Raw genomic sequence first — 19,888 nt, 5'->3', positions numbered from 1 at the left:
CACATACTATGGTACCAATACCTAGCACATGTAAGCGAAAACAATGTATCGAATGTGATGCATTATACAGCTTGCAAACATGAGTATATGTGGGTGACGGTCAACAGATTGAGGCTGAATCCTTACAAGACAGAAGTACTGTTTCTGTGGTTCAGGGGGGCGGGCAGGTGTGGGGGATTCCTTGGTCCTGAATGGTGTAACTGTGTCACTAAAGGATCAGGTGTGCAGCCTGGGAGTCCTTTTGGTCTCATAGGTGTCCATGCAGGGACAGGTCAGTTCTGTGTCCAAGGCAGCTGTCTACCAGCTCCTTCTGGTATGCCAGCTGAGACCCCACCCACGGGGTAGGAAGGGGGGTGCGGGGGTGTGGTCCACACTGGGTGTCATCCCTGGGGGGTGACAAAATGGCACACCATGGGGGCGCAACACGTACCATGGGGCCTGGCCTGTGCCATGTGTCTCTCTGGTGGTAATAATAATAATAATAATAATAATAATAATAATAATAATAATAATAATATTTATACCCCGGCCATCTGGCTGGGTTTCCCTAGCCACTCTGGGTGGCTCCCAACAGAATATTTAAAAAGCAATAAACAAAAATTAAAGACTTTCCTAAGAAGTGAAGTTATAGGGAACCAGGCAAAGGGCCTTCTCGGTAGTGGTGCCCACTCTGTGGAATGCCCTCCCATCAGATGTCAAGGAAATAAACATCTATCTGGCTTTTAAACAACATCTGAAAGCACAAGGATGATTTTAATGTTTGAGTTTTTTGTGTTTTAATATTTTGTTGGAAGCTGCCCAGATGGGAAATAGAAAATAATAACAACAACAACAACAACAATAATAATAATAGAAATTGCACCACATGCGGATCTGCAAATGTCAACAGGTGAAGCTTTCTGCAGCAAGAAATAAGCACTGTCACCTGCTAACCTCTGCAGGTCCAATTGCTTGAAAAGCACACGACCACCAGGGGGTTGGTAAAGTAGCTGATAATAATAATTATTATTATAATTTATTATTTATACCCCGCCCATCTGGCTGGGTCCCCCCAGCCACTCTGGGCGGCCTCCAATAAAACACTAAAATACAATAACCTAGTAAACATTAAAAGCTTCCCTAAACAGGGCTGCCTTTAGATGTCTTCTAAAAGTTTGGTGGTTATTTTTCTCTTTGACATCTCGCAGGAGGGCGTTCCACAGGGCGGGTGCCACTACCGAGAAGACCCTCTGCCTGGTTCCCTGTAACTTGGCTTTTTGCAGCGAGGGAACCACCAGAAGGCCCTCGGCGCTGAACCTCAGTGTCCGGGCTGAATGATGGGGGTGGAGACGCTCCTTCAGGTATACTGGACCGAGGCTGTTTAGGGCTTAAAAGGTCAGCACCAACACTTTGAATTGTGCTCAGAAACCCTCACACTGGGTTTTTCTAGAAGTTTAAATAATATCTCATTCTTTGTTAGCAGGAGGGGGATTTGCATGCACGCACCCTTCCGCTACCTCTGGAAGCCGTCGCCACAAAGCACATTATTCAGAGTCCTACATTCCATTCAGTCCAGATCTGCAAAATGGAGGACAAAGGGATGACTTTGTTGCTTGCCTACTGCAGACAGTGGAAGTATCTTTGAGGCAGGCTCTGAACTGGCCAAAGGAAAAAAGAGAGAGTGCGAGCAACTCATGAAAAGCTGAAGTGTGTCCTTGTGGGCAAACGTTGCTATAGAGTGGTGCGAACCTTCACCAGAAATAACCCGCAGGGCTTGTCATAAAAAAGACCAGTGTGCTGCTTCGCCCATGTTTGGTCGTGGATGCTAAAAATGTGCCCTATCGATAAGCCAGCAGCAAAGCCACCCCATTCTTCTGCACACAGCTAGATGGATCTTCTCGCCGCACTGAATTTAAACAAGCGAGCCAAGGCTTAGAAATAACCATAGCACTTGCTGAGTGCAGCTGCCTTTGATAGGACATCAAGCCAATGTGTGGTTTGGGCTTCCTATTTTTATCATCCCTTGCAGCCTATCATTAAGATGTCCCCATTTAACTCACGACGTCCCCTGGCAAGGAGACGGCCAGCTCCAAATTCTGGAACCAGAGGGCTTTGCTTACTTCCGACGCTGTGAGAGAGGGTCGGAAACTAAATAAATACCTTTTAACTTTGGCTCCAGTGTGCTCCCACCCCTGGTGTTTGATGCTGAATATACATGACATTAAGCCACCATCCATATCTTATCCCGAAGTTCCTTGTGGCGTGCTGCTGTTTGATGCGTTTTCCCACAACCCATCCGATTTGAATGCAAACTACTTCGAGCGCACGTTAGATTCAGGTGCGGACAAGCCCTGTGCCAACGCGCACATGCTGATAGCAGAGATGGACTCAGGTTAATCTGAGAAAGCTGAACTTGGCAAGAGGGCATCTCTCAGTGAGTTCTGAACCCATGTCTACCGACTCCCTAGAGAAAAAAAATGGCCTGGTTTGTTTTGTTAGCTTGTTTTTAGGTCAGTTGCTAGAAAACAAGGAGAAAAGCTGTTGTTATTATTTTTTCTGTCCCAGCCTTTTTTAAAAAAGCTATACGCTTTAGGTCAGGGGTAGGGAATCTGTTCCAGCCTCAGAGCTGCATTCCTTTCTGCGCAATCTCTTGAGGGCCACAAACCAGATGTGGCGCCAGATGCAAAATTTTTATGTTGGGCTCTGCCCCTGGATCCATAATGAACTGCTCAGCCATGTTGTATCCGATCTGGCAGGCCCGACCACAGGTATCAGAAATTTTGATTTCGTGAGTCTGCAGCGTAATATCAGGCTGTGCTCACCACCTCTGGAACCAGCCACTAATTCTGGACTCTGCTCTGGAATTTGTAGTTATGAGTAAGGGAGAGCACTTCTGGGCATGTGCAGAGTGCGCTTCCGAAACCACAGAACAAGCCCACAGCCAGCAACAGTACATTGCATACTAGGGAGCATAACTTCCAGGTTAGACAGCACAGCTTTTAGGCAGTAGTGGACTGGCTATTATTTTGATCTGATCAGCATATATGGGATTATTTGCACATTGCGGAGTGCTGTGGTGCTGATAGGCATGAAACATCTTATTTTTCTGGGTTGAAAGTGTCCCCTTTGGTCTGTAAGAATAACTGAACTGTGCATTCTGCTGCTAGATCAAAATAAATGCATTAGGCGATTTCCAGTGTTAGTCACAGAGTGGACCTATTAAAATCAGTGGAATTAATTCCATTAAGTTCAGTGGGCCTGCTGTATGACTTAGTTGGCTTACTGTTGCTAGTGTTTTAAAGGAAAAGGTAAAGGGACCCCTGACCATTAGGTCCAGTCGTGGCCGACTCTGGAGTTGCGGCACTCATCTCGCTTTATTGGCCGAGGGAGCTGGCGTACAGCTTCTGGGTCATGTGGCCAACATGAGTAAGCCGCTTCTGGCGAACCAGAGCAGAGCACGGAAACACCGTTTACCTTCCCGCCGGAGTGGTAACTATTTATCTACTTGCACTTTGACGTGCTTTTGAACTGCTAGGTTGGCAGGAGCAGGGACTGAGCAACGGGAGCTCAGCCCGTCACGGGGATTCGAACTGCCGACCTTCTCATTGGCAAGTCCTAGGCTCTGTGGTTTAACCCACAGCACCACCTTGCTAGTGTTTTACACTTGCCAAAAAGATGTGATAGGCAAGACCTCTTCACTCCCTGGGCAGAGTGTGCAATGCATTGGCAATTTGGAAGTACTTTTTTCTGGGGGTACTCAAGGGCACTTTTTATTCTAGAAGAAAAGCGCTGCTTATTATACTCCATGCTCTCAACAGTTAAGGCAGCACTCTGTGTGCCCACTGGGTTGTTTTTGGTTCTCTCCCTTCTTTAGAGTCCCTCCACAAAGTTGTTCTGGGAGGTTTTTTTGCAAAGCTTGGGGTTCCCCCAAGTCTGCTGTTACTGCCCTCTTGTGCTGCTGCTTTGGCTACGTTAGGATAAGCCCTCCAAGAATGAGTTTGTTATTTTCATTACCACATTAAGAGTGTCTGTGGAATCACTGACCATCGTGAATGTGTCCTTGGTGGCATCTTTATAGGAATTGTACCATGTCATTTTTGTAATTCATAGACATTACAGTGGTACCTCGGGTTAAGAACTTAATTCGTTCTGGAGGTCCGTTCTTAACCTGAAACTGTTCTTAACCTGAAGCACCACTTTAGCTAATGGGGCCTCCTGCTGCTGCCGTGCCGCCGGAGCACGATTTCTGTTCTCATCCTGAAGCAAAGTTCTTAACCTGAGGTACTATTTCTGGGTTAGCAGACTCTGTATCCTGAAGCGTCTGTAACCCGAGGTACCACTGTAATTCTCAGGATTTAAAAATCCATTTCTTAAAAACCGAGCACATAAAATTCCAGTGGTTGCAGCTTGACATATTCACCACAGTGGGGATGGCGACACTCTGCTCACTCTCAAGCACACTCTTTTCTTTATTATTACTGCCCTGGCTCAAGTATTGTGTTCATCCATAAATGCACTGAAGAAATTCCAGTATGGAAAACAGCTGCAATTTGCTTTCAAAATCCCCACAGGCGTACATAAGTTCTGCAAGGACAATTTAAAAGAACTGGTTCCTGGCACCATCACCCTTGCCCTTTTGTCTCCTGTTAAAGCAAGTGCATCTATCTGCATGGGGAGCTGGGGCTTGTCAACGTGGGAAGGTAGCTCATATAGGAGAAGGAAAACTCTGTCTGAACCTAAACCTCCACTCCCTCGTGGAATATCTTCGGGAGAAGAAAGGGCTAAGGAGTAAACCCTACACAAATCTGGAGCCCCTAAGACGATGGATGGTGCCTTGTATACAGTGTTCAAAACTCCCACTGTTCTAGGCACATTTTGCGACAGGGAGTTTCATTAATGCAGCATCTGAGCTTTGGGCGCAGTACAGTGGATCCTTGGGTTACATACGCTTCAGGTTACATACGCTTCAGGTTAGACTCCGCTAACCCAGAAATAGGACTTCAGGTTAAGAACTTTGCTTCAGGATGAGAACAGAAATTGTGCTCCGGTGGCACAGCGGCAGCAGGAGGCTCCATCAGCTAAAGTGGTGCTTCAGGTTAAGAACAGTTTCAGGTTAAGAATGGACCTCAGGAATGAATTAAGTACTTAACCCGAGGTACCACTGTACTTATTTCAGATTAAAACTGCAGAGTGGAAGGAACAGAGGACATTTTTCTGCCTCCCCACTTCCAGCTACTCTCTGAAGACTGGAGAAAAGACCATCTTAAGAATATTAGGGGAGTGGGAGGGAAGGACTAGACCATGTGAAAAATGAACATAATTTTTCAGCTGCAATTCATTCATTTTTAGGTTTGTATTCTTGTCAGTGGCGTAGCGTGGGTTGTCAGCACCCGGGGCAAGTAATTTGCACCCCCTAACCGGTGGATTTGCGCCCCCTAACCCATGGATTTGCACCCCCTAACCCGTGGATTTGCGGCCCCTAACCCTAACCCCCAGATGTTGCGCCCGGTGCGGCCAGCCCCCCCTGCACCCCCCACGCTACGCCACTGATTCTTGTTATTAAAAAAGGGCGCCTAGACATTCCGTTGTTGCGCCCACAACCTAGGTTTATGGTGCCATTTAGCACCTACCTTTCATGTCTCAGTTTCTAACACTGCTTGTACACCTCCCTCTGGCAACTCCTGCAGCCAAGCTCTGCTTTCCTTTGGAACACATCAGCAAGGCCAAAAGAGGTGGGGTCTTGCGGTCTGGGCAGCCCAGGACCTCCACACACACTGCCCATGTTTGCACCCTGCAAAGGTCACTTTGGTGCTGTGGTTTGACTTAAACCCCAGAGGCACACTCCATAGCCTCTCTAGACAGATGGATGCCAACAACCTATTCCAAAGGTTTACAACCTTTTTGAGTCCATGGCTCTCTTGACCAACTACATTCTTCCTGCGGCACCCCTGTGGGGCTCAGGAGCCCAGTTGCGTCACCCCTTGCCTGCAGAGGCAACCCCCCACCACTTGTGATGTCTTCCTTCAGCCTCCTTTCTCCCCTCTCCTTGGGAATCCCCTGGGCCTCCTCATCCTGCCCTATGGAGCACCATTTGCCTGGGGAGCTTGTAGCCAGGGCGGCTGCAACTAACAGCTGTGCAATAATAATAATATAATAATAATAATTTATTATTTATACCCCGCACATCTGGCTGAGCTTCCCCAGCCACTCTGGGTGGCTTCCAATCGAGTGTTAAAAAACAATACAGCATTAAATCTTAAAAACTTCCCTAAACAGAGCTGTAACCTAGCAGTTCGAAAGCACGTCAAAGTGCAAGTAGATAAATAGGTACCGCTCCGGCGGGAAGGTAAACGGCATTTCGGTGCGCTGCTCTGGTTCACCAGAAGCGGCTTAGTCATGCTGGCCACATGACCCGGAAGCTGTACACCGGCTCCCTTGGCCAATAAAGCGAGATGAGCGCCGCAACCCCAGATTCGGCCACGACTGGACCTAATGGTCAGGGGTCCCTTTACCTTTACCTAAACAGGGGTGCCTTCAGATGTCTTTTAAAGATAAGATAGAGAGGGCATTCCACAGGGTGGGTGCCACTACCAAGAAGGCCCTCTGTCTGGTTCCCCGTAACCTCACCTCTCGCAGTGAGGGAACCGCCAGAAGGCCCTCGGTGCTGGACCTTAGGGTCCGGGCTGAATGATTATTGATCGATTTCCCAGCCCAGCCAGCCTCTTCCTTCTTTACCCCCGCCCCGTACTGGAATCTCCTGGGGCAGGAAAAAGGAGGAGAGGTGCGCAAGTCTGGCGGGTGGTATCTGAAGAAGTGTGCATGCACACGAAAGCTCATACCAAGAACTAACTTAGTTGGTCTTTAAGGTGCTACTGGAAGGATTTTTTTTGTTTTGACTATGGTGTTTAGGGCTTTAAAGGTCAGCACCAACACTTTGAATTGGCTCGGAAACGTACTGGGAGCCAATGCCGATCTCTCAGGACCGGTGTTATGTGGTCCCAGTGGCCACTCCCAGTCTTTGGGAAGCCTTTGGGAAGTCGAGACAGGAGAGGGCATCAGGGGAAGAGGGAAGGAAAGAGGGACAGAGGCCAGTGTTGCCGTGGCACCCATGCCCAACATTCAAGGCACCCCAGGGTACCACGGCAGACTGGCTGAAAACCACGGACCTATTCACTCAGCATTTCCTAACGAGGGAATCTTCCCTCCATCGGGTCTCTTTTGGAGCGCTCTCATTGGATCCCTACGCGCCAGCCACGTGCGCAAGGGGATTCCGTGCTCGGGTTGGGGAAACAAAGCTTCCCTTGGCGGCTGCGCCCTTTTAGGGCATTTGCGCGGCGACGCCACCGAAAGCAGGGCGCGACGCACGCTTCTTTAGTAAGCACTTGCGCCCTGCAAGAGATGCGATCCTGCGCGCGCTTCCTCGAGAGTAAGCCCCTTTCTCAGGGGGACTTACTTCCGAGTAAACCCATGCATAGGGGGTGTGACGCGTGCTTTTGCACTGTCTTTTCCTCCTCCACCCGCCAGACTTGCGCACCTCTCCTTTTTCCTGCCCCAGGAGATTCCAGTACGGGGCGGGGGTAAAGAAGGAAGAGGCGGGCTGGGCTGGGAAATCGATCAATAATCAGACGCCGGAATCAAGGCACGATGCCCCTTGTCTAGCGTTGCGCTTTAACGGCGGAATCCTGTGTCCGTCCCAATTACCATGAGGACTCCGAGCCTCTTGATAATAATAATACACCCTGTATCCGCCTGTCTGGCCTAGGGTTCGTTGCCAGAGTCACAACCCTTCCATCCGTCGCCATGCAGTAGCGGCGCTGCAATGGGTTGTCTTCAAGCTGATTTCCCGCTTCTGGTGGGAAGAGTTGTCCAGGAATCTTTGCGCGACCTGATCTTTAAAAACGATCTCACACCTTTAGGCCGGAGAGGCACCATGCACTTTGTGTGTGTGTGTAAAAATCCTGAGAAAGGCATAGTGAGAAAGGTCGATGGAAAGGAGGAGAGGGTTGGATCCGTATAGTTTGCAAAGCGAAGCAAGGAAAAGGAAATAGCGCGAATCAGCTCCGAATTGTGAGAGCGAAGAGAGCAACGGTGCAATTGGAGGCTGGGGGTGAAACCACTGGGGGGGGGCTGGAAAACGGGGTGTATTTGTGTAGTTAGGCGTTAGAAAACCTAGACCACGAAAGCGGCAGGTGTTCCCCGCACTCCTCGTTGGCGGAAAAGCCGGGGAGCTGCGCCGTCTGGGAGAATTCGAAGTGAAACCGGACCGGCTGCAAACTCTGGAGCAGGTGCGGAGGCGCAGCCACCGGTGTTCCCCGACGCCCCTCTTGATCCCGGGGGGGGGGGACTCATCCTGGTCCCTGCTTCTTCCCAGGCGGAGGGAGAGGAGCTTAGCGCAGTAGACGAAAGTCCAGAAGCAGCCGGCTCTGGCGCGTGGAGAAGCGGAGCGACCCGGGAGCGCTCTGCGACTTGCAGTCCCCCGGTGGCGGGACTGATTCACTTCGGATCCGCCCGCCGTCGAGGTATCGAGATGGGTGTTTCGAGGGCGGGGGGAAGGGGGGGAAGGAGCCACAGACCCCTCCCTCCCTCCTACCCGGTTGCCACCCGTTTTGGCTTGCAGGACTCCTGCTGCACTTGAGATGGGCCAGGAGGGGAGGGGTCTCTACCGTCGGGGACAAGGCTCGGGGCTCAGGTTACAGCTCAGCTGGGGGGCAGGGGGGGGGACGGGGACCTGGGCATATACGCTGGCTGCTAGAAGGCAGAGGGGAGCATAAAGCCGCGGTGCCTCAGCCCGGAGCACACGACGGCAGCAGCAGAGGGACTTTCTGCTGGGCCTCCGGGGGGGACTTTGGATTCTCCTGCTGTTTCCAAAGAAAAGGGAGGATCGGCTGCATGAAGGCTCGGTAGCCACTGGGGGAACTACCATCGCCACCTTTTCCTCCTCCACCACCACCACCTCCCTCCTCCCCGCAAAGGTCCTGCATGTCTAACATTTAGACATGTTCAGCTTTGTGGATTCAAGGACTCTGGTGCTCCTAGCAGCCACGCAAGTCATATTATTAGCAGTTGTCAAATGTCAGGATGAGGATATACGTAAGTTGCACCGTTCTTCTTCTTCTCCATCTTCTTCTTCTTCTTCTCCTGCTGCTGCTGCTGCTCCTCCTTCTGAAAGAGGGCGAAAAGAAAACCTATCCGGATGAGGTGGGGAAATAACAGGGAGGGAAGAGGTGTTCAAAAAGAAAGATCTGGAGCAAAGACCGAGAGGTTTGAGGGTTTGCACAATTAAACTTTCTGTTCCGAGTTGGCCTTGAGACGCCTTCCTGTGCTTGGATCTCTCTCCTTTGCTCACCAGATTCTTTCCTTCCCATAAAAAGCTTCTCTCCATCATCTCCTTTGGTATGAGATACTGATATGCCTGTTGAGGGGGAGGCTGCACTGTGGTGCCTGCTTGGTTGAGAAGAGAGCTCCACTTACCACAATCCCAGGGTTTCCCCATTTCTTCTGCCATTGGCCTTTCGGGGAAAGGGGTGACGTGGGGATAAGGTTACTTAAAGAGCTGGCCAAACCATTATATCCCATCCAGGAATATTCATCCCCCTAAGTCAGAAAGACAGAGCTCACCCGAGAGAAAGTGGTGGAAATGCACTTTCTGCCTGTGGCGGCAGCGAAAGAGTTAACTGAATGTGGTGGCGATGGGTTCAAAGGGGGATCCAGACAAAAGAGAACATTGGGGTTAGACAAGCAAGACTCTTTGCCTTCTCCCCCCTTTTTTTCTTTTTTTTTACAAAGAAAGATCTTTGTGCAGAAAAAAATCTGTCCTCCCCTTTTGCTCCCTCCCCCAATTCAGTTAGGGATGGTGGGGTAAGGTGCAGATGGAGATCCCAGGGAATTTGATAGCTAACAGATTTTTTTTTGTTGTTGTTGAAAGGAGCAGAAGGGAAAATTCCCCCCCAACTCAAGAGGCCACCTGAAGGGTGCAAAGCATTCCAGAGACACATCAGTCTAGTTTGCTCTGTTCTCTCCATCTCTCTCCCCCTCTCCTACCCCCCCCAACATATGCATGAACAGCACATGCATGCAAAATTTAAACCCAGGGAAAAAATGGTTTCTCTTAAATTAGGTGGTGGAAGATACAGTAGTTTCTTCCTTCTGGCAATGTCCTTTCCCTGCTCCCCCCATTCACATTGCATATATATATTAGAATATATATATATATATTCTAATGAATTACAAAATAATCGCAAAATGTGATACTACGAAAGACAGCAACCATACAATCAGGGCTGTCCCTCCCTCCCCTACCCAGAAAGCTTTTGTTGCCTGGGATATTATTCGGGGATGGAAGATGGAAACTTTATTAGGTAGAAAGAACTTTTTCCTTTTTTTAAAAAAGACTCATTTCTTTGGGTAGGTTCCCTATTGCTCGAATTCCACGCCTGCCTCTGTATGCTCCAGACTGTAAATCAATTGCAGGGAATAGAGCTCGAAAAGCAGGGTGAGGGTGGAGGGAGGACTCTTGCTTTGGATCACAGGCCATGCTTTATTTTTCTCAGCTCGAGCTTCCAGAAAAAGAAGGGGGGGGAAAGACGGGGGGAGGCCAAGGAGTTGAATTCCTTTTTGCTCATGTGGAGCAAATCTCTGCAGTTTAGTTTTCCAAGTTAGTAGCAGAAAGGGCCAGTTGCGGGAGGTGGGGCAGTGTACCTGGTAAAGGCAGCCAAGCGGTGGTGGTGTCACCAGTTCTGGTTTTCTCCCATTCATCCTCCGTGGGAAGATTACTGGTTAGGCTCTGTCCCATGACCAGCCTCCCCTTGAAAAGGTTCTGGGTTCAGCCAGGAGCTGGGGTGCCCTGTGGAGAGTTGTCCTTGACCATCTCTTTGGTAGGTGCTGTGTTATGTCACTCAGGTGCCCTTGCTTCTCTTTAAAGTTTAGACAATTGTGATCAGCTGGCCTGACTGCACAGCCAGTGCAGCTTAGCTGCATTTTCCCTTCATTGTGTCCAGCGATTTCAGGTCAAGCGTTGAATTTCAGAGGTGTGTGGGCAAGTAAGGGAGCGCAGATATCGCCCTTTACCTTTTTAAAAAGGACTTATTGTCGCATTCTTATGAGCTAAGGCGAGAGTGGATTTGCCTATAGCGTTGCTTTTTCGCTCACTGTTACCTTAGCCTGCCTTTTGGCAGTCTCGTCTTGTATTTATGTCTTTTATTTTATTTTTAAAGTGTGCTCCCAGGTCAGGGAGCGAGCTCAATTCCCGCTCTATGAACATTTGTTTGCCTTTGGCGGCAATAGCTTCCAGATGCTGAAATGCTGCCCATATTTATTTAAACTAGTCCCTAACTGAGCCATGTGAATCGCGCTCTGTGTGCACTCGAGAAAAGGGCCATTCATGAGTGCGTGGGTCCCTTGGGCTCCTGCAGGCTCCCCCTGCTCAGGGCACAATAAGCCCCCTGTCATCTTGGTGCTGTCAAGCCTTCACTAGGATGTGTTTTAGAAAGTGGGGGGTGGGGAAGAGGAAAGCATGTGCCAAAGGGGCACATTTTTAATGGGTTTCTAGTGACCTCTTCCCCACCACGATCATTTCTATTTAAGTCTCCTGATGGGGGATAAACATGGTCAGTTCTTCTGATTAGAGCACTGGGGTTTCTGCCATCTATTACTCGTGCCTTCCAGTTCCAAAATGCACCCCCCTTGCCAGTTTCAAGATCTCACATCAATTTTGTCTACTGCTGCTTAAAGAAACCCAAACCACGCACTCTTTTTTAATTGGAAAAACAGCTTTAGTCCTTTCCTGCACATACAGAGAGTCAGATAGGGTCGTTGCTCTTTGTAGGCGCACTCTGCTGTCTGCGTTCCAGATGAGAAGCAGATGAGTAGCATTTTGAAAGGGTCTCTAGCGTCACCCCTTCCTCACGATTGCCAGGTGGCGGCAGTTGCCATTTTGGCCAGAGGTTTCAAACCTGAAATCGACTGTGTGGCCTAGTATAACGCTGTTCAGACTAAGAAATGGCCTATCGGTTTGAATTTCTTGCACACCAGAAGTGCACCCAAGAATTCAAGCTGCAGATCTAGTAGTGCAAGACCTGGCTCAAGCATCTAGGCCTTCGGGAGACTTTTAAACACCAGATTTTTTTGTTTTTGTTTGGGACACTTGTTCTCCTCTGCATCCCCATCATCTGCCAATTCAGCATTCTTGCTGCTTTGGACAGAGGTGTGTACGACAACTGTTAAAAGATGCGCTGACGTTGAGGCCAAGGCAGAATTGGGCCTAGAATTTGCCAGATGCCCTCTCTGAAAGTGGCATTCCACACGCACCCAGGCAGAGTGGCACAGCGGGCAGAGTTTCACACTATTGTTTCACACTGTGGCAGAGCCAGGTTCAAAATCCCGTTCATCTCTCAGAGAGGCAACTGGGGGGCGAGTAGCTATGACCCTTGCGTAGCCCTTACCTCACTGAGAATTACCTCACAAAGGGTTTGTTGTGAGGAGCAACCAAAGGAAAGCTATGTCCTGTCTGGAGCTCCAGAGATCTTATAGGAAGAAAACCTCCATGATTCTACAGCAGGGTTGCAGAAGAGCCCCTGGCCCTGCAGACATTGTTGGACTACGACTCCCATCATCCTTTATCACCATAAGGGGCCATGCTAGTTTGGGCTGTTGAGAAGGCCACAGGCTCCCCATCCCTGTTCTGTAGTGTCCTGGTAAAGGATCTCAAACCAGCATTTTGAGAACTGAGGGGTCTTTGTATTTGTGTGTGAGGGAGAGAGATTGCAGATTACTAAGCCCCCCCCCTTTTTTTTGCTTCTGGATAACACTGCCAAAATATCATAAATCTGGGGAAGATGGAGAGATCTCCTTGACTGGAGCCAGTCTGGAACAGAAGAGGCCACCTTTGTGCTCATTACTTAGGACTGCTATAACCAATGCTGATGTTATTACCCTGTTTCTTTCTCTCTCCCCTCCTTTCTGGTTCTTTTCCTCTTTTTCCTTTTTTTTGCCTCCTTTGTCCCCCTACCCTACCCTGCTCTTTCCCTCCCCTTCTGGCACAGAGGAGGCAGGCAGCTGTGTACAGAATGGGCAGAGGTATAGTGATAAAGATGTGTGGAAACCTGAGCGCTGCCGGATCTGTGTCTGTGATACTGGGACTATCCTCTGCGACAACATAATCTGCGAAGAACTGAGAGACTGTCCCAACCCTGAGTTAGGCTTCGGAGAGTGTTGCCCCACCTGCCCAACTGACCAGCCCGCCGCCAGTGGTCGTAATTTATTTATTTCCATTCCATATAAATAAATTACTTGAGAGATAAATGCAAAAGGGGGTGGGGGTGGGGAATGTTTCCTAAAGGCCATGGATGCAAACCACAAAAAGCTCTGCAGCATCCATGGGAAGGCAACTACTAGGAAAGGCTACTTCTCATAGTTGGTAAAGCAGTTTCAGGTGCAGAAAATATGGCTTATCCTCTTATTCGAGTCATAGTTTATGGGAAGGAACTTGGATGGATAGCAGTATTGACAAAAGATTAACTTGTCCATGTAAGCAAGCCCATAAAATAGGTAGCCCACAGTTGTTTACTAGCCGCGTGTATCTGTCCTTTGTGACACACTGATGGGCTAAAAGGAAAAAAAAATATCTGCCAGTTTACAAAACATTTCCTGTCTGGTCCCCTGGAGAAAAGTTTTACTCCTTAGAAGTGACCAGATAAATGGTTTATTTTTATTTTCAAAAGGCTGGTCTGGTAAAGTACCAGGTCCTCAGACATGCAGCCTTGAATCAAGCTTTTCTCTGGCCCACTTGCCATCGCTGTATATATTTTTGTGAGCATGAAGGAAATGAGAAGAGCATTGCAGTGCTTAAGTATATGATACTGTGTCTTCCCCCCAACTGCACCGTGTTTAGCTGTGATTTCAGTGTCAGAAATTACAGGGTGAGCTGGACAAGGACAGTTCCTTTACAGTTTCACTCAGACGAGAAAGGTGTCATTAAACCACCAAATTAAACCTTTTCCCCCTTAATGGGGTCTTTTAAACGTGAGTTGTCCCATCCTAAACACATTAGGGGCATGTAAAGCTCCACTTAAATCAGTGGGATTTGCACAAACTTTATTGTGTGCAATCCAGAGAAAGCTAAATACAGTAGTGATAATAAGAATGTTGGTGGTAAATTATAGTGCTTTAAAATAAGTGCCTCCAGTACATTCCCCCCTCCCAGTAATAATGCACCTAAGTCCCATTGAAATCAATGGAATTTGAGCATTTCTTAATCCCATTAATGTCAACGTGACTTTGGCATGCCTGCTTTTTCTGGATTGCACCCATCGTGCATTGCTCTTCAGCCATTTCCATTTCATGTGCTGGCCAGAGATGTGAAAAAAACCTCTTGCAGAGTGTAGGCTTTGGAGCTAGCAGGAGTGAAACACTACCCTCCTTTTTGGGGGACCAGATGCAGTGTAAAACTATGGAAGATGTTGGCAGATACACCCCCCAACCACGTTTTACTCCCTCTGCTTTTACAGCCCCTTGATGCTACTGCCTTAAGGGACTCTTGAGATTTTATTTTATTTTTTTAAAAAAGTGGTCTCAGAACCAGCAGCTCAAGATTTAGCCTTGTGAGAAAATAGACAGGAAGCGAGGGGGTAGGGACTAGCTTTCATACCTGAGATACTGGGGGTGATTAATAGTGCTTTGCTATGTCTCAAAAGTGCTGCCCAGGAGGCATGGTTAGCAAAGTGACTGTGATTTTTAGTCGATGCAAGGAAAGAATCCAGCATTATTTCAGGTTCCAAAAACGGTGTTCTTTTTGTATGTGTGTGTAATGTGACCGCCTTCTCTCTATCCCAGGAGTCATGTTACAATTAGAAGTGGCCTTTTTTAACCCTTTTACCTTTGAGGCTCCTCTACTTCAAAAAGTAAAACAAATGACAGTGTGAGGCAGCCAGAATGAGTAAAGGGTTGAGCCTTGCAAAATTTAACTGTGTCCCTTCCTGCAAAATGTTTATTTGCTGTTAAGCTGAATGTGGCTTTTAACTTCTGCATTTTGTGTCACTCTTGCTTTAAAAAACAAACAGACAAACATGAAAAGCATGCTTTCCTCTAAAACTTGTTCTTCTGTGCACATTTGTGATGGCTTAACAGCTTGATCCTAATCATGCTTAATTGGTGACGAGTCCAACTGATTCGTAATTTCGGTGAGGATTTTCTTCCAAGGAAGTGAGCTTAGGTTTGGAATCCGTCTCATATCACTCAGTGAGACTTGCAGCTGCACCCTGGGCACATTTGTTTGGAAGAAACTCCCACTAAGTTCTGTAGGACTTAGTCCCAAATATGTCTGCATAGGATTGCAGCCTCAAGCATGCGTACTTGTGTGCAGGATCATGGCCGAATGTGTGCTGCTGCTGCTGCTGCTTCGATAAACAGAACACTTAATTCCAAATGGGGCAAAATGGAATTAAACTGAGTGCTCCTGCAGAATGGCTTTGAACATGCAGTGATTGGTTTGGAATCCTATTATTCCGTCTGTGCTTTCCTGCTCTGCCACTTTGCATGGGGCTTTCGTTCCAAGTGTAAAAGTCCTGTGCCTATAATTTTCCTGGGGCGGCAGCATCTCCAGCACAGCAGATGGGTTTAGAAAAGCACAGCATCTCCTCACCACCACCATCGAGTCACAGAGCCTCTTCCTTATCTTCCTGCCCCCCTTTGTCTTATTGTGTGCATCTCATGCGTATGGCTGAAAGTACTATAATGCTCATATGATTTATGGCAACATGGTTCTGATGCTTTCTTTCTCTCCCCTCCCCCCGTTTTTTCTTAACAGGGCAACCTGGCCCCAAGGTGAGGCAACTGAATGCTTTATTTAATTGCCCCCTAGGAGGTGCCAAATTTTACTTGTGGCGTCCGCTCCTGTTGCCTTTGACAGCGATCTGACCTGTAGATTTCTTTCATAGTTTCAGTATTTCGTCTCTTGCCTTTGCTTTTCTTAAAAAGGTGGCGTATCAGTGGAGGGCATTAACAGGGCAATAATTCTTACCGCTCAAGATGTCCTAAAATGATTTGCCTGCTGATTTCTGCATATCGAGATGCTGTCAAAGGAACAGGAACATGTCAGTCGGCTGCCCTGTCAGTCCCTTGCTGCACGCATTCATTTGGCATATAAGGTGTACCTCATTTCCCGTCCCCCGCGAAGAACAGAAGGAAATCTGGAGAAGCCAGTGGAGCTACTGCAACAGATGGTTATTGTGAATTATTGCAGAGCCGAGCTGTCTCATGGGCATGAAATGTGAACTGCGCTTCTCATATCCCAGACCTAGTGAAAAAGCCGAAATGTTTCCTTAACTTAAAAGCAATGAATACTTCCATTGACTTAAATAAGGCCATTCAAAACTTAGGCTAAGTTTATGCATACCTCTTGTGCAAAATTGGGGCCCAGATGTTCTTTACCCCTTTCAAGTACACAGGCCTGCTTACAGTTGCACAGTGTTTCAAGCAGGGAATCTAGATAGAATGTCAACATTGTGCATGAGTTGAACACAGGGCTTCATTTGTGTGTAGGGGAAGCCTGGCTTTGGTGTTTTGTTCCGTTGTCCTGTTAAACCTTGTGCACACTTTTGCATTTTGCAGGGACAAAAAGGAGAACCTGGCGATATTAAAGATGTAAGTGCTACATTTTCTGTGTCCGCCTTTCTCATCCCTTGAATGCTGTCAAAAGAAAATGTGCTTCCAACATAACCAGCTTTTTCTCTCTTTCTCGCTCTTTCCTGTCCAGGTTGTAGGACCAAGAGGACCCCCTGGACCACAGGTAGGGAACTGAGCTCTTCTGCTATGACATTTAGATGTTTTGGAGGGAAATGTTCACCAAAATAACTAACTGAGTCTCTTGTCTCCACCTGCTTAAGGGACCTTCAGGTGAACAAGGACCAAGGGGAGAACCCGGAGATAAAGGAGAGAAGGTAATGCCAACTTCTCACACATTGGGCAAAGGATTAAGGTTGAGATCCTATGCCATAGCTGTCAACGTTTCCCTTTTTTAAAGGGAAATTCCCTCATTCCAAATAGGATTCCTCGCACGAAAAGGGAAAAGTTGACAGCTCTGTCCTATGCATGCTTTCCAGGGAGTGAGTCCCTTTGTACACCATGGGACTTACTCTCCAGGAAACATGTATAGGATTGCATTGTACATCACGACTGAAAGCACCTGACTTCCATTCTCAAGTCTTGGCTTTGCTAGTTTTTAAAATACCAAACCTGTCATCTCTTCAAGTCAGGGGCATCTTGATGATTTATGCACATTAAAGTGTTGATTTTGGAAAGTTAGTTATAGAGGGTACAAGATGAGCACTTAATAGTCTGCTTTTTGTGCTTAGTTGAGTCAGGGAGTATTTTTTCAAACGAGAATGAGTGATGAAATGGTTAGTTGGATTAGGACCGGGAAGAACTGGGTTCAAGTTCCCCTCACCCATGAAACTTGCTGCCTGACCTTTGGCCAGTTGCTATCATTCAGTCCTAACATTCCTCATAAGGTTTTTGTGGTGGTAAAATTGGGGGGGGGGGAGAGAGGCTGGAGTGGAGCATGGTGGGAGAGGATTGTCTATGCCACCTTGAGCAGTGTACCTGGAGTATTAAATATAAGATTTGTACCTATGTGAGATAAACCAATCTGCAAAAGTTGCATGCCCACACAGTTGCCTTACTGCCTCACCGACAACTATGATGGCTCTTTGTGGTACATCGAAGGTCTGAAGCAGAAATAAATACAACTCGTTTCTGAATTCAGAAGAGCTTTTCTGCCTTGTCGCCTGGAGACAATGCTTGCTCACCATAGGCAACTAGGCAAATATTTTTGGAGGAATTCAGCATTGTGCTATGCTGATCATTCCGTCAGTGTAAGCATTTTAGCTTGCTAGGCAGAACAAGTTCCCCTCTTCTTCCCACCCTAGGGAGGAAGTACAGTGGTACCTCGTTTTGAGTCCGCCCCATTTAGGGTCCATTTCGTCTAACATCCGCGGGAAACCCGGAAGTACCAGAATGGGTTACTTCCGGGTTTGCTGCTCGCACATGCACAGAAGCGCTAAATCGCGCTTCGCGCATGCACAGAACAATGCTTTGTCAAGCATCCCTTTCGTTGAGCGTCCAGGGCTGTAGTATTCTTTTGTACATCTTTGTTCCTTGGCCGTCTCTGTTGAATGGATGGGGCCATCCCTAGCATGTGAAACAAGTCCCTGTACGCATCACATTTTTGGTCGGAGAACATGTTTCTATTTTAGCATGACTCAATAGGCCCATAGTTTTGAGGTCATGAGAAGTACCGTATTTTTTCGCTCTGTAAGACGCACTTTTCCCTCCTAAAAAGTAAGGGGAAATGTGTGTGCGTCTTATGGAGCGAATGCAGGCTGCGCAGCGATCCCTCTTGCTGTTCTGGCTTCTGGGATTCAGAATCCCTCCCTTGTTTTCCTCCTCCAAAAACCAGGTGCGTCTTATGGTCTGGTGCGTCTTATAGAGCGAAAAATATGGCAATAGTTCCGCTTTGCTCTGTCCCAGCCTCATTTAAACTACTGCACCCAATGTTGGGTACTTACTCTAAGTAGGAGGTAGACAAATTGGGTTCAGAGGATGGCAGCAAAGGTGATGAGGGGGTGGAAATCACATAGAAGGAGGCAAAGGGTTGTTCTCTGCTGCCCCAAAGGGCAAGACTAGGGTCACATCTGCACTATACATTTAAAGCAGCATCACACCACTTTAAAGCAGTCAAGGCTTCCCCCAACCGTGACTTGTTAAGGGTGCTAGGAGACCCCTGTTCACCTCACAGGGCCTACAGATTCCCAGAGTTCCCTGGGAAGAACAATTGACTGTTAAACCACTCTGCAATCTAATAGGATTATGTTACAGGGGGGTAGATTCTGCTAATGGTCACAGCAGTCTGATAGTGGAACCAGCTCCAGGTTCGGTAGGTGGCCTCTCTCTTGTTGGAGATATTCCAGCAGAGACAGGAGAGACACCTGTCAGGTAGTGAGAGGGACTCTAGCTTTGAATTCAGTGTATTGGGTAGGGGCTTAGACTAGAAGTTTCAAAAATCAATCTTTTTCAATTTTAAAGAAGAATGGGGCTTCCCAAAGCAGTTTGGAATTTACGCAAATGCGGACAACCGAAGGGTCCGTTAGAGCCATCTCCTGCATCCTAAATAGTTTTTCCCCTAGAAAATCTGACTGTTGTGCCATCATAACTATACACAGAGCAGTAGCATCTACTGGCCTCACTGCTGAGCATTTTTACGTTTGCGAGCATAGCAATTATTTGGACTGGGCTGTTAATACACAGATGAAATTAACAGAGAAGACTTAGCAATATTTTAACCAAGTCCGCAATCCTGTGAACCCTCAGGCCAACTCGGTGAGATTTACTTTTGAGTAGACTTGTCTAGATTCGGAATGTACAAGATGCATGGCACCAATTATGAGGGTTAATTGGACCGTGTGCCCTTGTCATTTTAAAACATGATTTTCCCCGTGTAATCTTGGATGAGATGATATAGTGGTTTATGATCTGACTTCCTTGGGACGTTTTTCTTCCTTTTTTCAAATAGGGTGCTCCTGGACCACGTGGCAGAGATGGCGAACCTGGTACACCTGGCAACCCTGGACCCCCTGGACCTCCTGGATCTCCAGGTCTCCCTGGCCTTGGTGGAGTGAGTATCCTCTGCTTGATTCACCCCCCCCAAACACACACACATTTCATGTGTGGTTACAGAATGAAAAGAGCTCTTTCACTGTGCTACCTACCAAGAATTCCTGGTGTTCTAACTCTGCAATAAGCCTTAATTCAGTTCAGCATGCATAATATGCTACCTAAAAAACGCCACATATTCAGAATACAACAGACTGCTGGGTTTTCAATGGCCTAGATTACCTTCTTTTGCCATTAGAGTTGT

The 19,888-nt window shown here is 47.7% G+C and overlaps 1 protein-coding gene across 3 annotated transcripts in view; it reads left to right on the top strand.

The window, feature by feature from the left end:
• The first annotated feature begins 8,693 nt into the window (after positions 1-8,693).
• COL2A1 (collagen type II alpha 1 chain) overlaps positions 8,694-19,888 on the top strand; it is a 96,358-nt gene continuing 85,163 nt past the window's right edge. The window contains exons 1-7 of one of the 3 annotated variants that reach the window (XM_081898498.1): positions 8,694-9,069; positions 13,020-13,226; positions 15,782-15,798; positions 16,585-16,617; positions 16,730-16,762; positions 16,860-16,913; positions 19,544-19,645. In XM_081898498.1, the coding sequence (XP_081754624.1) occupies positions 8,976-9,069; positions 13,020-13,226; positions 15,782-15,798; positions 16,585-16,617; positions 16,730-16,762; positions 16,860-16,913; positions 19,544-19,645 (540 nt within the window). In that variant the 5' untranslated portion in view covers positions 8,694-8,975. Of the gene's footprint in view, positions 9,070-13,019; positions 13,230-15,781; positions 15,799-16,584; positions 16,618-16,729; positions 16,763-16,859; positions 16,914-19,543; positions 19,646-19,888 lie in introns of all 3 variants that reach the window. The other 2 variants (XM_081898497.1, XM_081898499.1) reach the window with 2 other exon arrangements.

This window comes from Podarcis melisellensis (assembly GCF_964234715.1).
Source record: "Podarcis melisellensis genome assembly, chromosome: 2".
In the NCBI taxonomy this organism is placed as follows: Eukaryota; Metazoa; Chordata; class Lepidosauria; order Squamata; family Lacertidae; genus Podarcis; species Podarcis melisellensis.
This window is presented reverse-complemented; position numbering and strand designations above follow the sequence as displayed.